Source organism: Poecilia reticulata, linkage group LG3 (assembly GCF_000633615.1).
Source record: "Poecilia reticulata strain Guanapo linkage group LG3, Guppy_female_1.0+MT, whole genome shotgun sequence".
NCBI classification, from domain to species: domain Eukaryota; kingdom Metazoa; phylum Chordata; class Actinopteri; order Cyprinodontiformes; family Poeciliidae; genus Poecilia; species Poecilia reticulata.
Window position 1 is genome coordinate 16,524,522 of NC_024333.1, and position 19,383 is coordinate 16,543,904.

At 38.9% G+C, this 19,383-nt stretch overlaps 1 protein-coding gene across 2 annotated transcripts in view; it reads right to left on the reverse strand.

The window, feature by feature from the left end:
• fam189a1 (family with sequence similarity 189 member A1) overlaps window positions 1–19,383 on the reverse strand; it is a 97,990-nt gene that overhangs the window by 48,590 nt on the left and 30,017 nt on the right. For both annotated transcript variants that reach the window (XM_008405188.2, XM_008405192.2), the window contains exon 2: window positions 6,746–6,802. In XM_008405188.2, the coding sequence (XP_008403410.1) occupies window positions 6,746–6,802 (57 nt within the window). The remainder of the gene's footprint in view (window positions 1–6,745; window positions 6,803–19,383) is intronic.

The following is a 19,383-nucleotide window of genomic DNA, read 5'->3' on the forward strand; positions in this document are numbered from 1 at the left end:
TGCTGGAATTTGACTTCAGCCTGACATGCAACACTTCGGTCTCTTTCCTTATGGAGTTCAAAATTCTTTCTCTGCAGTTCTGTTTTAAGATCGTCTACCTGCTTAGTCAGATCTTTGACGTGTTGGTTAGTMTCTGCCACGTCTTCCACTGAGGGGGTAATCTTGAAGCCAGCAGAGGGTGTTGTTTCCTGCTTGACTTCCAAAGATGTTGGACTCTCAAAGTCGCCGGAAGGACTTGATTCCCCCTGGATCTTTGATTCAACTTCCGGCTCAATGGGGCTGTCATCTTCAACAGGGAAAATGACAGCGCYGTAGTCGACTTGGATGTTRYGGTCKACCATGTCGACCCATGAAAGCTTAGCTGGAACAGCTTCATGTTCGCAAACAATCTGTTGTTGCTTCATATTGTATTCTAGTAACTTCTTGCTTCTCTGAACTTCGAACGTGCTCTGAAGGGTGATCTGTCGCGATTGAACTGTGGAACAGATCAGAGAAAACTCTGTCTGTGAGCTACATTCAAGAGAGAGATTCCCTTGTGATATCATAAAGTGATGACATCACTGCTGATGTCACTGATACCAGTGGAACTGAACATTCTATCCACCTTACCCCTTGGAGGCTTACGGGGGAAACGATTATGGTTCTTACTTCTGGCGCCCACCGGAAGTAGCAATATTTCATTGTAATTTATAGCATTTTTGGCTAATCTATATTCATGATAGAAGCTACATCTCTTTTCAGTTAATTCACTGCCTTGCACAGCAACATTAGAACAAACATCAGCATTTCACTGCCCCCCCCCATTAGCGTTAGCCTTTCCCCTAAAAAAAGCTTTTTGCTATTTTTCTTATTGGCCACGCTTTGTACACTGAATGGAGGAAGTCAATGTAAGACAACATGCTACTGACAGCATTTAGGCTAATTTAGTAATTTGGCTGATTTTACGTGTACACTAATTTCAACATACTGAACGACATAAGTCCATGTTATTCAATATGCTTGTGACTCTCCACCTGCTCTTTAGTACTTTGCTGCTTACTTTAGCATTGATGCTAATTTGTAGCACTGGGTTCCAACCGACGGGGACACTTTGGCAAACACCATTTAAATTTCTTCAGAAATTTTCTAGTTGTTCTCTCTAATTTGCCCATTGATGTAAGTGAGTTTGCCTCAATGGTTGTGTCTATCTGAATTTTTTATTCTTGTATTGGCCTCTGGACAGAGGCACAACTCTACAAAACTTAAGTGAGCATTCAAAAAAGAACGAACGATGAAACTCATTCCATCTTTTATTTCTCTTCAAAAGAACTACTTCAAGTGATGTCACCAAGTGAGTCAGTTCATTTGCATCTTCTCTACTTCCAGGGCTCACTAAAGAAAATGCTGCTGGCAGCCTAACACATCTGAGAACACCAGGATTTGCAGAAAACATGTTCGCAGTTAATTGCTGTTTTCTTCTAGTTCCAGTCTGAATCTCCAAACGACAGAAACAAGTTCCTCCTATTTAACACAGACATTTACAGCTTGGCACCAGCATAAAAGATGGCCATGAACTCGATTTTTTCTCATAATTCATATTGTCCCTTTTAACAAATTAGATCCCAAAAGACCAAATTAGGACTTGTGTATTGATTCCGAAATTCATTTAAGCTTAGTGAAATGGCTGCAGGCAGAAGTGAAAGCTGTATTGATCATACTTAACCCTCAGCTATAAACAAGCATTCAGAAACACAACATGTTGTGCAGTGCTCATTCCTGACAAGAGATTATATATATTAAAGCACAAGGTAAGTCAATATTTCTGTTCAATTTAGTTGCACCGAAATATGGAAATAACTTTACATTAAACCTAAAAAGAGGTATTTAAAGAATTTATTGCTTGTATTGGTGGAGAGTTTTAAAACATGAATTTCATGTGGCACAACCATCACACATTTATTCCCCAGCAGGAATAAATAAGAACCAAACCGTCCTCTGATGCACATAATCCATCACTGTCAGAAAAAGGCAAAAAAGTGAAGGGCGTTTTTTTTTTGTTTTTTTTTTCCATCTGACCATCTGAGTGATATGTTGAAGCTCCTCCTTGAATATAATGGAGCACACACTAATGAGCCCTTTAGACAACTGTTTTCTCTTTCAACTAAGCGTAATAACATCTCCATAAATCTGAAAATGTTTCAGAGAACGCTGAATTTTTCATCCAACACGTTTTGCCTCTTCATCAGTAGATCACCTCTTACCATATACGCCCTGTTTCACATTTTGTATTTTTATTTTCCACCCTGTTTGGCCCGCCAAAACTATTATTTCAAATAAACATAAAGAGCTGAAAGTGGAGAAAGATTAAATTAATAACTGTTTAGTTTAATAACACTAATAATAATCCCATCTGTCTCTTCAGTTTGGGTTAGCTCAGCTCAGTCTGAGTCTCGGGGGATGGATTCAGACACAGCTTTAGTCTCGTGATCACATTTTAGTTGCCAGGTAACTACTGACGAATCCAGAAAGACATGGCATGAGCCAAGAAACAGTGTGGCTTCTAATTCTCACATGTGCTTCAACACTTTTTCAGGTTTTAACACATTTTGTATGTTTACTTTAAAGCTTAATTAGACATTGCAGTCTCTGTTAGCAAGGTGTTTGTGTATCCACAATAAAAACATTAAAACAGCAATAACTTGAATGCAGAACCAAGCAACCTTGAGTCCATACAGGAAGTTTCTTTCATATTCTTGGATGTAGTAAGTAAATTTTCTTATCCAAATGAGATCAAAGTGTAATTTGAGATGATGTTTTATTCATTCAAAGAAGGAAATTAAGCGAACAAGTAAACAACATAATCGTATTAATGAATCTGTGTGACTCTAAATCCCAGACAGGAGTAATAAAAAGCCTCAAGGGAAGACCCTGACTCAGACAGATGTATTTGCGGTACTCACTATCCTGGATAAATCTTTTTTTTTCCCCCAGCACACACTGTAGTAAATTGCTAAACTCATATTTATGTCGCTCCTCCTCACCTTTGCTTGTTTACTGATAAAACAGAAACAACTCAGCTCCATATCAGTGTGCAATAAAGTATCATGCACGTGATATAAGATTAAAAGAGCGATGACAAAGCTGTGTCACAGTCCTCTTGAGAAAAGGACCCAAACGCTGAACTAATCAAGGGCCTTCGAGGGCTGGAAATTGAAGTCATAAAACTTTTAAACAAACAATAAACACATTAAACAATTGTCATTAGGAAGTTGAGTTCAGATGTGTGGGAAAAGAAGAAAACAAACGAAAGAAAGATGATTGATAAACTTCACTTAACCAAACAACTATTGTGGCCGTAAATACGCAAGATTTCATCATTCACACACAACCAGAACCATCTATTTACACACAGTGCAAAAAGACATATTCTTTGCATCAAACTGTATGTTTTCCTGTTTCAGGTCAGTTAGGTTTTGGCAAAGTTATTTGTCTTGGTTCAATCCCAGAAAAATGTCTTCTCTGATAAACGTATTTGGGAAAAACTGAATGATGTTGTCTTGACTTTGTAAGGTTTGGTTAAGATAATTTGAGTGAAATGGAGGCACATCTACAGCTAACACACTCCTTGTGACAACGTTACAGTAACTCTGTAAGGCGACATGAGCCAAACTTTCTGCAAACTACTGTACGAGTAAATGGGGAAGAACACCCAACACTTTTGTGTCGAAACATTCAGGTTACAAGTAGATTTATATATAAACCAAAGAAAATGCACAAAACCATTTGACAGAAAAACATTCTGCCACGTAACGTGCGGGTCCTTAGCTCATAAAGTGAATTTTAAGTTACAGAAAAATGAAAACGATATTAGAATCCAAACAAATACAAAACAGGAATAATGTTCTCCTCAGTCTTAGGGATGTTGATTAATAACCACCATAATGAAAGTTTTTGTAACAACAAATCACACACTGTGAGTATTGGCTTGGCTGTGAAACAATGGAACCATTGTAGACGTATGCAAAAAATCTATATATAATTATGCTTTTTAACCTTTAATTACTGCACGCATGCAATCAAAAGATCATTGTCTCATAATAAATGGCTTTAAATGTATATTGTTGTTATTACATGATCATTGTCTGGACCATTTATGAGAGCCCCGGCTCGTAGAAGACAGCTTAGAAAAACAAATGTCTAACACACGTGCTTAAGCAGTCTGGAGGAACACTAGTTTAAGCAAATCACGATGCAGAGCATGGCCACCCACAGTTGGCAGGTGGGTTGGTGAAATGTTGCCAGCTTTTAAAATTGTCCAGCCGGTGTATTAGTCACTTGTCAGTCATCACTGGGTCCAGGCCAGAAGCTTGCCTGTCAGGGCTGAACATGAGGCTTCAGGGTAACAGTCATGAACACAAGAAGGAATATTAAGACCCCTTTAGAGGCAGCAATTAAGCCCGAGATGATTTTTACGAAGACAAGGAGAAGATTTCCCAGCATCTTTAACAGTGTGACCAGTGTTTGTGCACCCTTCAGTGGTGGGACACTGCTTTTGATCTGTAGGAGCTGGAATGATTTTGATGTCTTCATTTGGTTTGAGGTTGCAGGAAGGCGGTGTGAGCTGGGGGAAGGGAATAAATACACACATGCACGCACACACGCGCAAGCACACACGCGCAAGCACACACGCACACAAGCAAACACATACAGGAAAAACAAGAATGCAGAAAAAGCAGCAGGGATGCAAGGTGATAAAACTTAAGGGAGTAAGACAAGCTGTTTCCTGCATGGTGGGGGAGGGGTGTAAGATCATGTGTGTTACACTGGAGGAATAAGATTATATTATTTGTGGTACTAAAGGAGCATGAAACAGGATTGGACTGGGGTTTGTAGAGTGTGGGCTACTCAAGTCCTGATCTCAGCTTAAAAAAAAAAAAGAAACAGAAAAAACCTCAATCACAGCTAAATATTTTTGTGAGCAAAAGAAGAATGATTTATGATACAGTATACTGGATGTAAAACAGGTCTGAATGGGTCATTAATTATGCATTTGTTTTCAAGAGCCTTCTACATAGTGCTAAATAAATGTCCCTGTTATCGGACGTGTAATCTTGATTTTTTTTTTTACAAAATTTCCAACCTTTTTAATTTCTGTGTTCCAGTCTATGCTGTATTTCTTCCCAAAGCATGTTTGTGGCAAAATGCTTTTTATACATGTTGTTAAGATCAATATAAACACTTTTTTTCTGCAGCATAAAGACATCCAGATGTGAGAAGTACAATGTTGACTGATGTGTCGACCAAACCTGTACTGATGGCAAATCCAGGTGGTCATAAAATAAGCCGGAAAAATATCAAAAGTACTCATTTGAATCAGTTAAGGTTGGTGGTCATGATTTAAAAATAGCAAAAGAGGCTTTTCTAACAATTACCTAAATGTTTTCTCTATGTCCTGAAGAAACAAAAGTGGCATTTTTACGTCATAGTTGATCTAACAAAAGTTGCATTTCAGTAAAAGATCATATGAAGAGTCAAATGAGATGCTAATAGAATAATGGTAAGAGGCTTTTTTTGGAATTTCGAGCTTGGACGACTTGATCTTGGTAATGCTGGCTGTTAATTGACAACATCAAAATAATCATCAGCTGCAGGAAACCTACAAACACAGTAATTGAAATATGTATCTGCCAAAAAGGTTGCCATTTGCAAAAACAACTCCAACTATTTTGAACTATTGACTCAGAAGGGTTTTAAACTGCTGCTTTTCTAACTTCCTGCAGCAGCTAGTTGTACTGCGCAGCTCAACAAGTAAATACCTGGTTACAACTAGGTTTCTTTGATTTCTGTCATCTGTAATACTGCTTCAGCAAACATATTTTTTGTTTTTCTTCATTTTTTGTGTAAAGTTGCTTTTGTTGCATCTTCTAGCTGCAGCAGCCTCCACCTTGCAGTTGATTTGAAGCACTTTTATTGGATTTAAGTCTCTCAGTTTTATGCGTTCCACAACAGTTCTAGTGAAAACAGTTCTAAGCCGACCCAGTTGCTGAATATTTTACTTTCAAGAAGTCAAACTTTCTGCTAATCTTTCAAAACTGTCAGTCAAAATGTTTCCCTATTCTTCTTGAAGTATTTCAAAGGCTCTCTGTGCTCCAGTCCTCAAAGCTGAAGTAATTTAGAGAGCTTTTTGTTAAGGCTTTGAGCGCTGACCTTTGAGTCGTGAATTGAAATTTAGTTTTGAAGCATTTTATCAACCTGCCATTTTGTAACAAGCTGAGAGAGATCTGTGGACCTGAAACTATGAAAACGTCTTTAAAAATTGATCGTAGGACCCAACCTTCATTTAACTTTATAAGTTAAAACTCTAGTCTGCGACCATCTGAACAGTTGCTAAGTCAAAAATGCAACCATCAACAGGCTAAGAAGACACATGCAGCCACAGCACCAGATTTATTTCAGTGTCAACAACATGTCATCTGCTGTTTTCCACAGAGAAGAAAAAGTTTAATCTGTTTCACAGCCTTTGGTAAACTCAGAATCAGCAATATGGACTCCCACTAGCCAAACCTCACACTTATTTCAGCATTCTGCTTCTTCTGACTTTTCCTGTCAATTCTGATCTCATCTACGCTGCGGTGTTTTGTAGGCTAAAGCCAGGGACACCACGTCCCCACCATCATGCTAAAAGACTTTATTTCACTCCAATGTTGTTGGTTTGTTCGGAGTTGTGAGATCAGCAGCCGAGTGTGGGCGTTCAGAGGACACTCACCACAAGAGAGAGCGGCCTCTTCCATGACACCACTCCGATGAGTCCAGAGAGCAAAACCTGAGGGAAAAAAACAAAACAAAACAGATGCTGTCAAGAAACATTACTGACACGAGTGAGAAAATGCAACAAATTGTTTATCAGTTCCTCTGACGTGGCCATTAATTTAGCAGGAGCTTGAATATTTTTGAGCCTCTAGTTCACCTTGTTGGAGGACAACAACTGAAGCAAATAATTGCATTTATTCAATTTTCAAAAACTAATTTCAAAACATCAACTGTTTGTAGAGTCTGTTTGTAGGTTTGCTGAATTTGTCTTCCTGAAACCTGTTTGTTTATCTGTTATTACTTCTGTACAGGCATTTCGTCAACAGTGATGTCTAAAAGAGGCACTACATGGAATGTAATGCAAATGTCTAAACAATCACTTGTTGAAACAAGTGGCATCGACTATCATGATGTTGATGCCACAACTTGTCCAGTGACTCACCAGTAAACGATTGACATTAAACTGTTCCTTTCATAGTCTGATAAAAGAACTTCCTGAACAAAAGTGATGTAAATAGGTAAGCCAAATCTCTTAAAACAATGACACATAAAGGACAAATTCTGATGCTGGTGGGGATGAAATAAAACAACACGTACTTCCTAATATGAGGGCGACATATAGCAAAACGGGCTTTTAGCAGGAAAGGTTTCAGTCTGCTGAAGAGGAAAAGGGTGTCAAGAGTGAGGAGAACCCCGGAGAAATGCTACAGCTGTGCCATCTATGACACTCTATGTATCCATGTTAACAATACCAGTGCATAAACTAAAAAATCACAACACACCAGACTGGTTAAACAAAAATCAACTGCACTTTATTGATAATTGATTCAGGCTCTGGACAAACTGCATTTTCTTAAACCTGACATATCAGACCATGGCGTGTTAATTCACAAATGCAGTAAATCATGTATTTCTGTTGATGTCCATCATATTTTTAACCAATCTTTTATGTGAAATGTGTGATTTTTTTGTAGGATCACAGACTATTTTTCTTTTAGTTGCGGTGGAATTAGCCTTGCCCTGTACAATGTGCTGCTTACCAAGTCATAATGCAGAAGACGTGATGCCTCTGAAGAGTAATAAATGTAGCCTGTAGCTTCTTACGAGTGATTTACCACCCACACATCCCAGTACAGTGCCATTTCATTAGGCTGCTTCCGGTAATTGAAATGGGCTGGAAAGGCTGTTAGCACTCAACAGTTTGTTGAACCACATCTTTAAGATGTCCTGGTTTTAATTTAAATGTGTTTTTATTTGCTGACAGGGGTGATGTAGTGCAAATTAAACCACGGATTTCTCTGAGCGAAGCCCAAGTCGGTGAGGAAGAGGAGGATTTAGTCCATCTATTTTTAGAAAAGTTCAATGACATCGAGATAAAACGGAGTTAGATCTGACAAAGTTCAACGACACTATTATTATTGATAAAATAATCTAAAATATTGATGCAATTGAAAATGCTATCTGCATAATCATGGTAGTTGTCTATTTATCTAAGAAGTGACTGATATGTTGAATAAAAGTTCCCTAAATTACTTAATTTCATTGATTGAGAGATTGGGAAATATTTTCAATTTTATGAATTGGTTGTTTTCCTTGTAAAAGTTGTGTGAATAGATAATTGTTTTATAAGCCATATAGGACAATGTATAAAAAAGACCTAAACCTAACCCCTAACCCAAAATACTAAAATAAATACACACACCTAGGCATTTTATGGCATCCAGTTGTGCTTGTAACGTCTTCCAATGGTTCAGGTTACTTTCAAACAGAGAAATTTCCAAGAAAACCAAATTCTGTCACCACAAAACCACACAGGAACACAGGTACAGCCTGTCTTTAGGCAGGAGTACAAAATGTTAAAACAGGAAGCAGATGCTTTTGTTCTGGGTGCCACTGGGTGGTCAAAATAATCTGAGTACATCAATCACATTGTTTGTCCGGTTTGCATAAAGAAACGTCTCTGGAAAGATGCTGGGCATGCGCATTCATGAATGTGACATCAGCGCCTCTGATTTGTGCCACTTTGGAGGTGATAAATAGGACAATGTTTTACAGATTCTTCCAAAACATTTCAGAGGAGCTGAAAACAAACTGGCCGAATAAAAAGCAATGATGTCTGTTGCACTGCAGCCAAATGTACCTTTTCACCTGTGATACTTTCACGCTGTGAGGCGAGTTGTCCTCTAAACTGCATTGAAGTACATCAATAATGCAGGATTATTGATGTACGTCAATAATGCTGAGGTACAGCATTATTGCTGTACTTCAGCAATAATGCTGTACTTTTGTGTCCAAATGACTTCATCAGACCGATTGCTGCTGCAGGTTTCCCCATTAGCCCCAACATGCTTGCAGATTTTGTGCTCCATCCACCTGGAACCTGTCCGCCCGAAGCTTCAGGTGTTTTTACTGAAATAATTGTGTTGAGATGTCCGTTTCTGTATCTTCTACTCACTACTTCCGTCTGTTTGGACTCGAGATGTCACATTCAAGCCCGATGGTGCTTCAGCTTCTTAGATGAGATGCTTCAATACATCAAATATTTTCTGAGAAATTCCTCGTGTTACTTCTCTGTCTACACTTCAGCCGAGGTGTAGACTTGAATTTTTACAGCCTGCTCAACTGGAGGTGTGAATTTGCGTATCATCAAAATGTAGGTGAACAAAGGGTAGCCGTAGCCCAAGGCACTCGTTTCTCTGTGGTCTCCCTCTGCCTTTCACTCTCCTTCACCCTCCATTAAACATCACCACACTCTGCCCATTTCTATCCATCATGTGCTGCTTCTTTCTCCTCTCCACTTGCACTCTTTAGGTCTACCTTCTCTCCTCGAATCTCGCTACCTTCGCCGTTCCAATTTCTTCCTACATCACAGTCCATCTGTGTGTCTCTACTTCTGCTCGGCACTCATATTGCTGGCACTTACGCTCTCCCTTCCACTTCAGTCTATTGTCTATACCTAGACTCCTTATTTCACTTTTCCATTCCATCTTGTTCCATTTTTCAGACAATCTCTCACTACTTCATCCACCTTGATACTCACAAGACATGGCAAATGGGCTGCCAATGTTATCATCTGAGACTCAAAAAAGGTTAGATAGCAGCAGGGATGTTCAATCCAGAAAAGTCTAGTTCATTGAAAGCTGGGTTTTAAACTACTTCCAGAAACACAGGAACCTAATAGTGTTGTTTCCCCTATAAGCAACCAAAGCGATTTCAGTGTTGACCTACTTTTATTATATTCCTACATATGTTTGGCTGAATACAGACCCAGATCAAATTGATTGATTTTCACCTAAATTTATCATTCCAAAAATGCTTTTTGGCATGTTTAATCTGATAGTTTCCCATTACTGCAAAAATAAATGTATGGTTCATTTAAAACATTGTTAAGCCATTTACACACCAATGTCATTGAGATACATCAAATATTTTTTAAGCAGCAAACAATTTACAGAAATATACCCTAAAATAAACATTTTCTTCACATTGAGCAAGTCTAATTATGCAAAAAATGAAGTTTTTAAAAGGTTATTGGATTAACATTTTAATATACAGTAATTATATAGGATTCTTTCTTCTTTTTTTTTTCATTTAGAGAATATTAAAAAAATTCTAAATTGAGTATTTCTGGCAGCGTTCTCCGGCTGTTTGGATGAACTCCTCGTTGTCACTCTCATGTGTTTACAGCTGCGGTCAAGCCTACAGCGATGATCGCATGTCTGTAAATCCCAGTGTCCACTGGGAACAATTATTTTGTTGCTGTCCGGCACGGTAAACGCTCAGAGACAGTCAGCAGTTGCTCCAGCTGGTGAACCTCTGACTGCTGTCTCTTCATTATTTCACTGCTTTTATAAGTGAGTTTTATTCGCTGTCTGTTTTGATCCTAAAATAATGCTTCTGGGCTGCGACTTCTGAGGCACTTTTTGGGTTACTACGGTTTCCTTTTCTTTTAATATCAAAGACAATTTCATACAGTATAAATATAGGAATCAGTGGGAATAATCAAAGTAAAAAAAAAAAAGAGACAGGAGAGTATCTGAGCCATGTGAAGCAAAAACAACCAAAGAACAGCTTTGTCTTCCATAACAGTGTTGTTATGCCCTGGTCTGGTGGGATAAAGTCAAATAGGAGGCAGAAGCATGTGTATCCACATGTATCCACATGTATCCATGTGTATCCAGGTATCCACCAAACATTACGCTCATCTGAGGAACGATAAGGAGGTCAGAGAGGTTGTATTATATTTGGGTTCTAGATTCTGAAGCCAGGTAGCAGCAGTGTTGGTGTATCTGCAAGTCGTGGCCCACGTGCACCTATGTGGATTGATCAAAAGAGAATTTAAAGGAGGAATGACCGTACTGGTCAACCTCACGACACCCACACCAGAATGTCAGTGCTTCAGTCTTACTGCTTTGAACACGGCCTCCTGCCAACAAAAGGATCTCATCAGGCAGCTAAAGCAAATGGTCTACGCCTTTAGGACAATAAAACAAATAGAGTAAGGAAGAAGAAAATAGTCATGCTGTTTGCAAGCAGAGAGTCGGTATGCGTTGACCGCCACTGTAGAGTAGGGTTCTGAGCATATTGCCTCGACAGCATTCAGTGAAGTTCTGCACTGAACTTCACTGAATGAAGTTCAGTGAAGTTATTATTTAACTCTTGAGTACTGAAGCAGAGATCCATCTAAAAGTAGCAGGACAGCGGTTCTTGAGGGGCAGGAGCATAAAGCCTCTCCTTTGGAGTCTCAGTGTGATCAAACAAAGATTTTGGATATTTGTGCATGATTGTTTTTGTGAGTGCCATCGCATAAATATGAGCACATTGCCTGGTTATAACAGTTCGGCAGTTGTGCAGCTATAAAGAAACCCTTTTTGACTGCATCCACTCATGCTGCAGATGAGCTGTTGAAAATACTGTCTTCTCCTCCACAGCGAGCCTGAAATGGAAGGTGGAGGTGCAGAAAACTCCCAAATATAGTGAAAATTCTCAGATTGTGAACTAAAGGCCCAGTAGGATCATACTAGTGTTCTCACTGAAATGGGTTTTTCAAATCCAACAAAATTCTTGGAGATCCCGAAGCCCCTTTGACTGGGTGAAGGAGTCCTTGATCGGAGTGGGAATGCCATTTATCTGTGATGCTTAAGAAAAAAAATAAAATCTGATATAACATCATAAGCTCAATTCTTTTTACATGGTTTTCATCTGCAAAATGAATGAACAAGGTTCACACATTTCTTTCGCTCATGTCGTGTTATTACAGATATCAAGGGTGCAATCAAGCATTCAAAAGATACGCACACGTCGATGGCTGCACTTTTCCAACCTATGCAGCGGAAATATGGTGGAGGTCTTCATCTCCTGTTCTCACACTCTCCTTCCCGACCCCCCACTGTGCATTGCATACCTGTCCACCCATGTATGCATGTGTGAAGGACAATGTGTGTCTTTGTGCATCTTCTAGTCTAAGCAGTGAAATTATACGAGAGCAGGAACCGTGTGATAGCTCTGCTTGCTGTCAGTCACTGGGGGCTTTTCCTCTTGGCTGCTCCCAGGATGGGATTAACATTCAGTAGTTGGCAGAATTAGTCACTCACACCTGGTTACAACAAGGTAATGTCATGATAAAAATGTATATGTCTGACAATTACTTCAGCTTTAAGTGCTAAGTGATACCCTGTTGGCAAAACCATCAAAAACCAAATAATCCTAACTGGAGCAAAAGGGAAACATGTACAAGTCACATACATTTTTTTAAAAAAACAAGCTTACAGAAAGCGATAAATGTTTTAGATGGCTTCCTTAAGTTCAGCCACAGTGTGGAGTGTTATTGCTTCACAGGAAATTAAAAAACGCAAAGCTTGCAACTTTCAATATAGGATTATGTATTAAGTACGATTTGTTGCCAGAAAACAAATTAGAGGTGAGCTGAGGTGTGTTAGTTAATTTGGATTTTGGATGAATAACAGATTTTTAAAACAAGAATAACTGAGCAAAATTTCAAGGGAAACTATTCTGAATAATTAAATATAATTTATTATTACCTTAAATCTTTTAGAACAAGAAAAAAGTTTTATTTAGAGCAGGGGTGCCGACCTCCACCTCACAGAATGTATTGATAAATCTACCTATTAAACTGTTCAAATATTATCACTTTCTCTAAATCTAAATATTTATCATCTTCGCACTGTGTAATTTGGAACTACACAATTAAAATTTGAGTTTGACGCGTGTGAATTAGCGGATTAAAAAAAAATTGAAAACAGACCAAAAACTTTTCTGAAGCAGAGTAAGAATGACAGATAGGATGATGTAGAGAAGAACAAAATTACTTTCCAAAAAGCTCTCAACTTTTGCAGTCTAATATCAAGCTTTACAGAGTTTTGTTCTGTTTCTGATACACTCTGCACACCACATCCAAATGCAGTTTCAGAAGAACACCATGTAATAAGTGCAGTCGACAGAAATGGGAGATAAAGATCACAGGACCGGATCAGAGGAACCAGAACCACAGCTATCAAAGAAAGATGGTAAAACACGGAACGGGAAGGAGAGGCATCATCTCAGGACAACAACAAATAAAAGATGTCAAAACACAACCTAAAACACCTTTTCAAGGATAAATGTCAGAGGTGATACTAATGCTGAATCCGGCTAAATCCTCAATGGAGGAAGAACAAAAAAAAAAAGAAAAAGAAAGAAAAAAAAGTCAAGTCCACAACATGCTGCAGCAAATTCAGCTCAAGCCAAGATAAAAACCCATTTCAGACTTTTTCCTGATGTTGCAGAGTTACAGATTTATGGATTTTTTTTATCGCTTTCGGAACAAGCTCTCCAAAAAACATGTTTATTAGTTTTTAACTATTCAAAAGGACGTGGAGGTACAATATTTTAAACAAATCATGAAAACTGTTGAAGATGTTTTTTTTTTTTTCCAGGCACATAGGAAAAAACTAAAGTTGATATAAAAATGCTGTATATATCAAACACGACTTAAAAGATGTTTGACTTTGTAATTTGACCCTTTGACGGTCTGAGAAGCTCCTGCTCTCTCTGACATTCAGCTCGAGGTATGTTTTTGCTGAGGGAATAACATGATAACACGATGTAAAACTCAAAAAGTCAATTTTGCACAATACCATTCCTTTAAAATAATTGCACCCTCACGTTTAAGAACTACACTCATAAATTTTGAATATGTTAGGTCTCCCTTCTTTTACCGCTTCTGTTATCCTTGAACACTCGCACTGACAGGTAAATATACTCATCCAGTCGTCATGCACCATCATTACACTGCATTCACTGATTTCCCTAATTATATGGAAGAAATCAACCTAACACAAATGTAAATATAAAAATAAATCAGCTCATTTTCGCAAGTCATCACTGAACAACATTCTTTGAAATATATTAATCTGCAACTCCAAATATATGACGCCATTGTCGTTTCATTTGATTGTAACTCAGTTTTTAAACCGGCATGCTGATAACTAGAATAAACACATTAGTTTGACCATATTGTCCCAGTTTCTCCCAGGTTTTCTGGGCTTCTTCTGCACTTTAGAGAGTTTCCTTCCTCCTTTAATTACTTACAAGCATTACACAGTTTAACTCCTCAGCTTTTGGCAGATCGTCAATCCTCATATAACCAAGCCTACAGTCTGAGATCCTCAAACAGGGACTTTTTTTTTTTTTTATCGTTTTCAGGCTTTCAGTTGAAGACTCTGAGAAAAAGCTTTGGAGATAACGTTCTGTATTTCCCTGCCTGAGGAACAGCAGTAGGCTTCGTCAGCAACTTCTTTTTTAAATCCAAGCTCAAAGCCATTTCATTTTTTATAGCATTCCCTGATTTATCTGTTTGTTAAGTTGGTCATGGGTTTAGCAATATATTTTCATATGACTAGTACATTGTTCTCTTTTTTTTACAAGGCAATTTGTTATGGGATGCCGTTTCTATGTCTCGCTAAACATAATTACAGTTTTAGGACGAAGTTATAGGTCCACTTTTGTGCATTTATAGGATCCATCAAGTGAGTTTTTAGCTGGTTACAAACATTTTCTCTTTGCTTCTGAGAATACATTTAGAGTTTGATTCAAGATTTTCTCTCCAGATCTAGTTGCAATTTGCGTCGCAGACATTTTTTGTCCTTTGTGCATAAAGTAGTAAGATTTAAAGCAATGTTTTCTAAAATTGACTCCTCCCCCTCTGAGTCAGGTAAGTTTGTTTTCTCCATGTTCGCCTCAAATCTCTTTAAAGTCGGTGCAGAATACGAGAGCCTTTCCCTTAGTTTTGATATTCGTTTTCATTTCGATTTCTGTTTTTCTCTGTAATTCCCGAAAGAGCGAATAAACACGTTTACACCCAAAACCCTATCATGTTGTTATTACAAGGCAGCAAAGATGTTACCAGCCCCGTAGTATTGACAGGAACAGAGACTGCTGTAGATTCAGACTAGGTGGATCGTCTTGAGCCATTCTCATTCATTTATGCATGACGCCAATCACAGAGGCCATTACTGGAAGTGAGGGTCTAAAAAAAAAAAAAAAAAAAAAAAAAAAAGGTCAGTTTTCTCAAAACCTCGTCACTGCAAAAGATGGATGGAGTCGGTCTGGTTGCTGTGGTAACCGGTAACTGGCTATTTGCCAGGATCCTTAATGATTTTCCATCAGTTGCTGCACCAAGCGGAGCGGTGGAACCTTTACTGGTTTGTCAATTCAGACGAGCTTCATGGTAGATTGTATGAGAATCCCACAAGATCATTACACACACACACACACACACACACACACACACACACACGCATACACACGCACACACACACACACGCACACGCACACACACACACACACAAACGTGTCATGGAAAACCTCGTAACTGCACAGTGGGACGTGACGCTGAACGAAGAACGGAGAGAATGCAAACACACACACAGCATCACCTGACCCTCACTCACTTCCTCAGTCTTTTTTATCTTTTATTTTTCCTTCCTGTCCAACAAGATCAGAATCCCGTGGATTCTGCTCAACCATCTCTAAGCTCTTCTTTCTCTTATCTGCTGTTGCATACATGTGTTACCAAGCATGCATGGCTTTATGTGGCTTGTACTCTCAGCGTGTGCTTCAGATTGTAGGCACAGGCATTAGTGAAGGTTTAAAGTAAACTACTCTTCATAAATGAAATAAAGGAATACGAGGAAGACAGAGGACTAAAAGAATCCTGCAACAAGTGAATGTAGAGTGTCAGTCTTATTTTTCTTTCAATCTACTGAATTTTTATTTGTCTTTTCCTCTAAAAACACTGAACTCTATATGAATTAACCACGTCAACTTGCTGATGTTAGCTGTGACATCCAATCACATCTGTAGTGAAGCGCAGCGTTGCTAACTACTGAACTTGATGCATCCCACTCTTCCACCCTCCTCCTCCTCCTCCTCTCCTTCTGGTCTGGAATAATATGTTCAGACTTTTCCCACTGTTCGCCTACTAAATCAGCCCTTATGGTTTTGCAGCAGAGGATTTACCATGCTCCACTTTCACAGAAACTGGACCATCACTGAACTTAGGAAACGCAAAATGTGTAAATTAAATGCAACTGTCATTTCTTGGTGGTTTTCTTCTTAATGATCCAGAAGTGTTTTTATATCCTCTGATTCTTTTCCAAAATTGTCTTCCTATTTGTCTTTACTTCTAATTAGTCCACTACTGGAGTGTTTTAAGTGAACAAAAAAGCAATCAAAGTCCAACACATTTCAATTTAAAACACTTTTTTTTGGGAGGGCGGGGGGAGTTTCCTTTCTGTTGAGTAGACACTTAAGTGGTCCATCCCTACACTTCTGATCAGACACTGAGTGAAAAAGAATCCTAAGAAAGAACCTCAAACTCTTAATAAGCTCAAAACTATTGATTAAAACCTCTTTAAAAGAAGACATGTTATTGCAATACTCTGCTGAATGTAGTGTTGTTGACATTGATCAGCCTGTGTTTACTTCACTCTTTCTTTTCTTGTCCATCATTATAAACCCCCCATCCTTTCCTGAGCTTTAATTTCTCAATGACAAAGATGGATGGTGTGAATGGATGGCATTTGAAATATGATATTCAACCAAATACTGCACCAAGCAGTCATGTTGCTATTTCGATTAGATATATTGTTCATCTATGACGGAAAGCATGAAGAAATTAGGGATGGTTTCAAAAGTTTGCACACTTTGCATCAGAACACAACTTTGCCTTAGTAGTGAGTCAGCAAATGTCTTCTAATGCAAAAGCAGCACTTTGTCCACTTTTAAAATGGATAAAACTGGATGCTGAAAAGCTAAATAAAAAAGAACTCTAGTGTTTCTCCTTAAAGAACATTTAAGGAGAAATGTTCTTTAATGCACTTCTTACGTAAGTGCATTTGTCCTGAAATGAAAAAAAGAACTGAAGGTCAGCTGTGGCATCAGGGGAGATGAACTCTTAGTGTTTTTGTGATAATTTAAGTTGTACCCTTCAAGCAACCTTTTCTGATCATGAAAGAGCAGTGCGCAAAGTGTCTGCAATTGTCGACCCGGCTGTGGGCGTGCACTTGTGTCACACGGAGCTTATGAAGCCCTCTGAAGGCATTTCAGGGCATTTGACTATGATGACGCTGTATACAGCACCACAGAGTGCGTCCACTGCTGCCTCTAAAGCTCAGGCGCACAGCGGCAAACGCTAACACACTTTGACTCCTCGAGCTCGTCGTCAGGAGTTCTCCTCCCTTAATTTCCTCTCCTGGATCCACTCTCTATAGTATTCCCTCTTCTCCACATCGACCACGTGCTTCTCTTGCCTGCCACCCCGCCCCACCCGCCAACAAGAATATCATCACTTGACTTTAGAGCTCAGCAGCACCACAGCACCGTAACCATGGAAACAGAGGAGCAACATCTTATTGGATGTTGCTGGTGTCTCGGAGGCGTGTCCTCTCGGCCACCCTCTCTTCCTCCACGCAGAGGTTTTTGCTGTCTCCGCTTAATCCATGAGACGAGAACATGATACTGAATATAAATCACTAAGCTAAACCGACACATACCAGAGGGGAAAGATCTGTTGTTATAATCATAATGTGTGGTTCATTAGAGCAGGCAAGACACAGGACTGAAGCTCCCAGGCAACCAGCTTCCTCTGTCAGTCAGACAACTTTATTAGTCTTAATGTGGGAAATGTATCTGTATCTTTCCAGTTCTCCAGTATTTCAGTGCTTAAATGTTTCAGATCAATAATTTTTTTAATATGATAAAGAAAACATGATTTTATTTACTATGAAAAAAAAAATCAAACCGATAATAATAACTGCTTGAATCACACTTAGTCGAATAATAAGTAAAGCCATAAACAAACACATCTTTATATGTTTGGCCTTTCATCCACACAGAGCTGTTCATGAAAACCAAAGTGGAGATTTGAGGAAATCCTGTGTTTGTGTTTGCATTTTGTACATCAGAAAAGTTTCAGGGTCCAATGCGTTGCGATCTGTAACGAATGATGCAGTACCAATAATGTCACAGAGTGACCATTACTGAGTGGGTCATGCAGTGGAAGGAAAATGGCCATCAGAGAGGTACTGATTTTTACATTGGTTCAGACACTTTTTGCTTGTTTGTTTTTATAAGCCCAACTGCTCCAATGTATTGAAGTACAAAGGAGAAAGATGATTGGAGGAGAGCTGTTTTACAACGACTCTCCCTCCCAATAAAGAGGCACATTGGCTTTCAATGCTGCTGTTGCCGGTTTTGGAGCAAACCTGGATGAACTGCTGGCAGTCCTGGTTGCTTTGAATGATTCTGATTGGCTGACAATGTTTTTAGCTTTGCAGTGCACTGTCCATTATGCATTTGGCACATTTGCAACACTGATCAGAAACATATTTATGCTGGTTTGTGTAGATGAAAACATTTCAGAAAACACAATTTTATTTTTTTTTAAATGATGTGAGAGAGATATTGTTTTTATAAAGAGCCAGCTACATGTGTACATCAGTGACGTGCGGTCAGGGGAGGCAGGTGAGGCACGGCCTCACCTGTCATCATGGAAAAATAATATATAATAATGAAATCATTTATAAAGATATTTTCACCCTGTGGTTTGCACTGTAAAGTACCTATTTTTCATTTAATTTAACCAAATCTGATGTTATTTTTCTTCAAATTCGCTGAATTTTTGCATATTTCCATTCAAATGCTTGGAAGCGAAGCCGGTGAGGCCGCAGCGAGCTGAGCCTCACCTGGGATTGCGCAACCTCTCGTTAACTGCACTGGCTGCAATTCTATGAGAGCATGCTCCTCCTGTCTGTACGTCGCCAATAAAATGGTTGAAAACATTTAATGTATGAACTGATTTTCTTATGCATTTAATGTACAGTGTTTTTATTGTCACCAACTGTGTATGTAATGTGTTTCGTGTGCTGAAGAGCGATCAGAAATGGCAGAGAACAGATTCGAGGTGAGGCAGGCAGTTCTCCTGCCTCATCGCTGGGGGCGCTCATGAACCCAGACATTGTTACTCCACAACTGCAGAGTAAGAGACAGTAACAGCGATCTAGCCATACAGTAGCTGCGCTGATACAGAGAGCG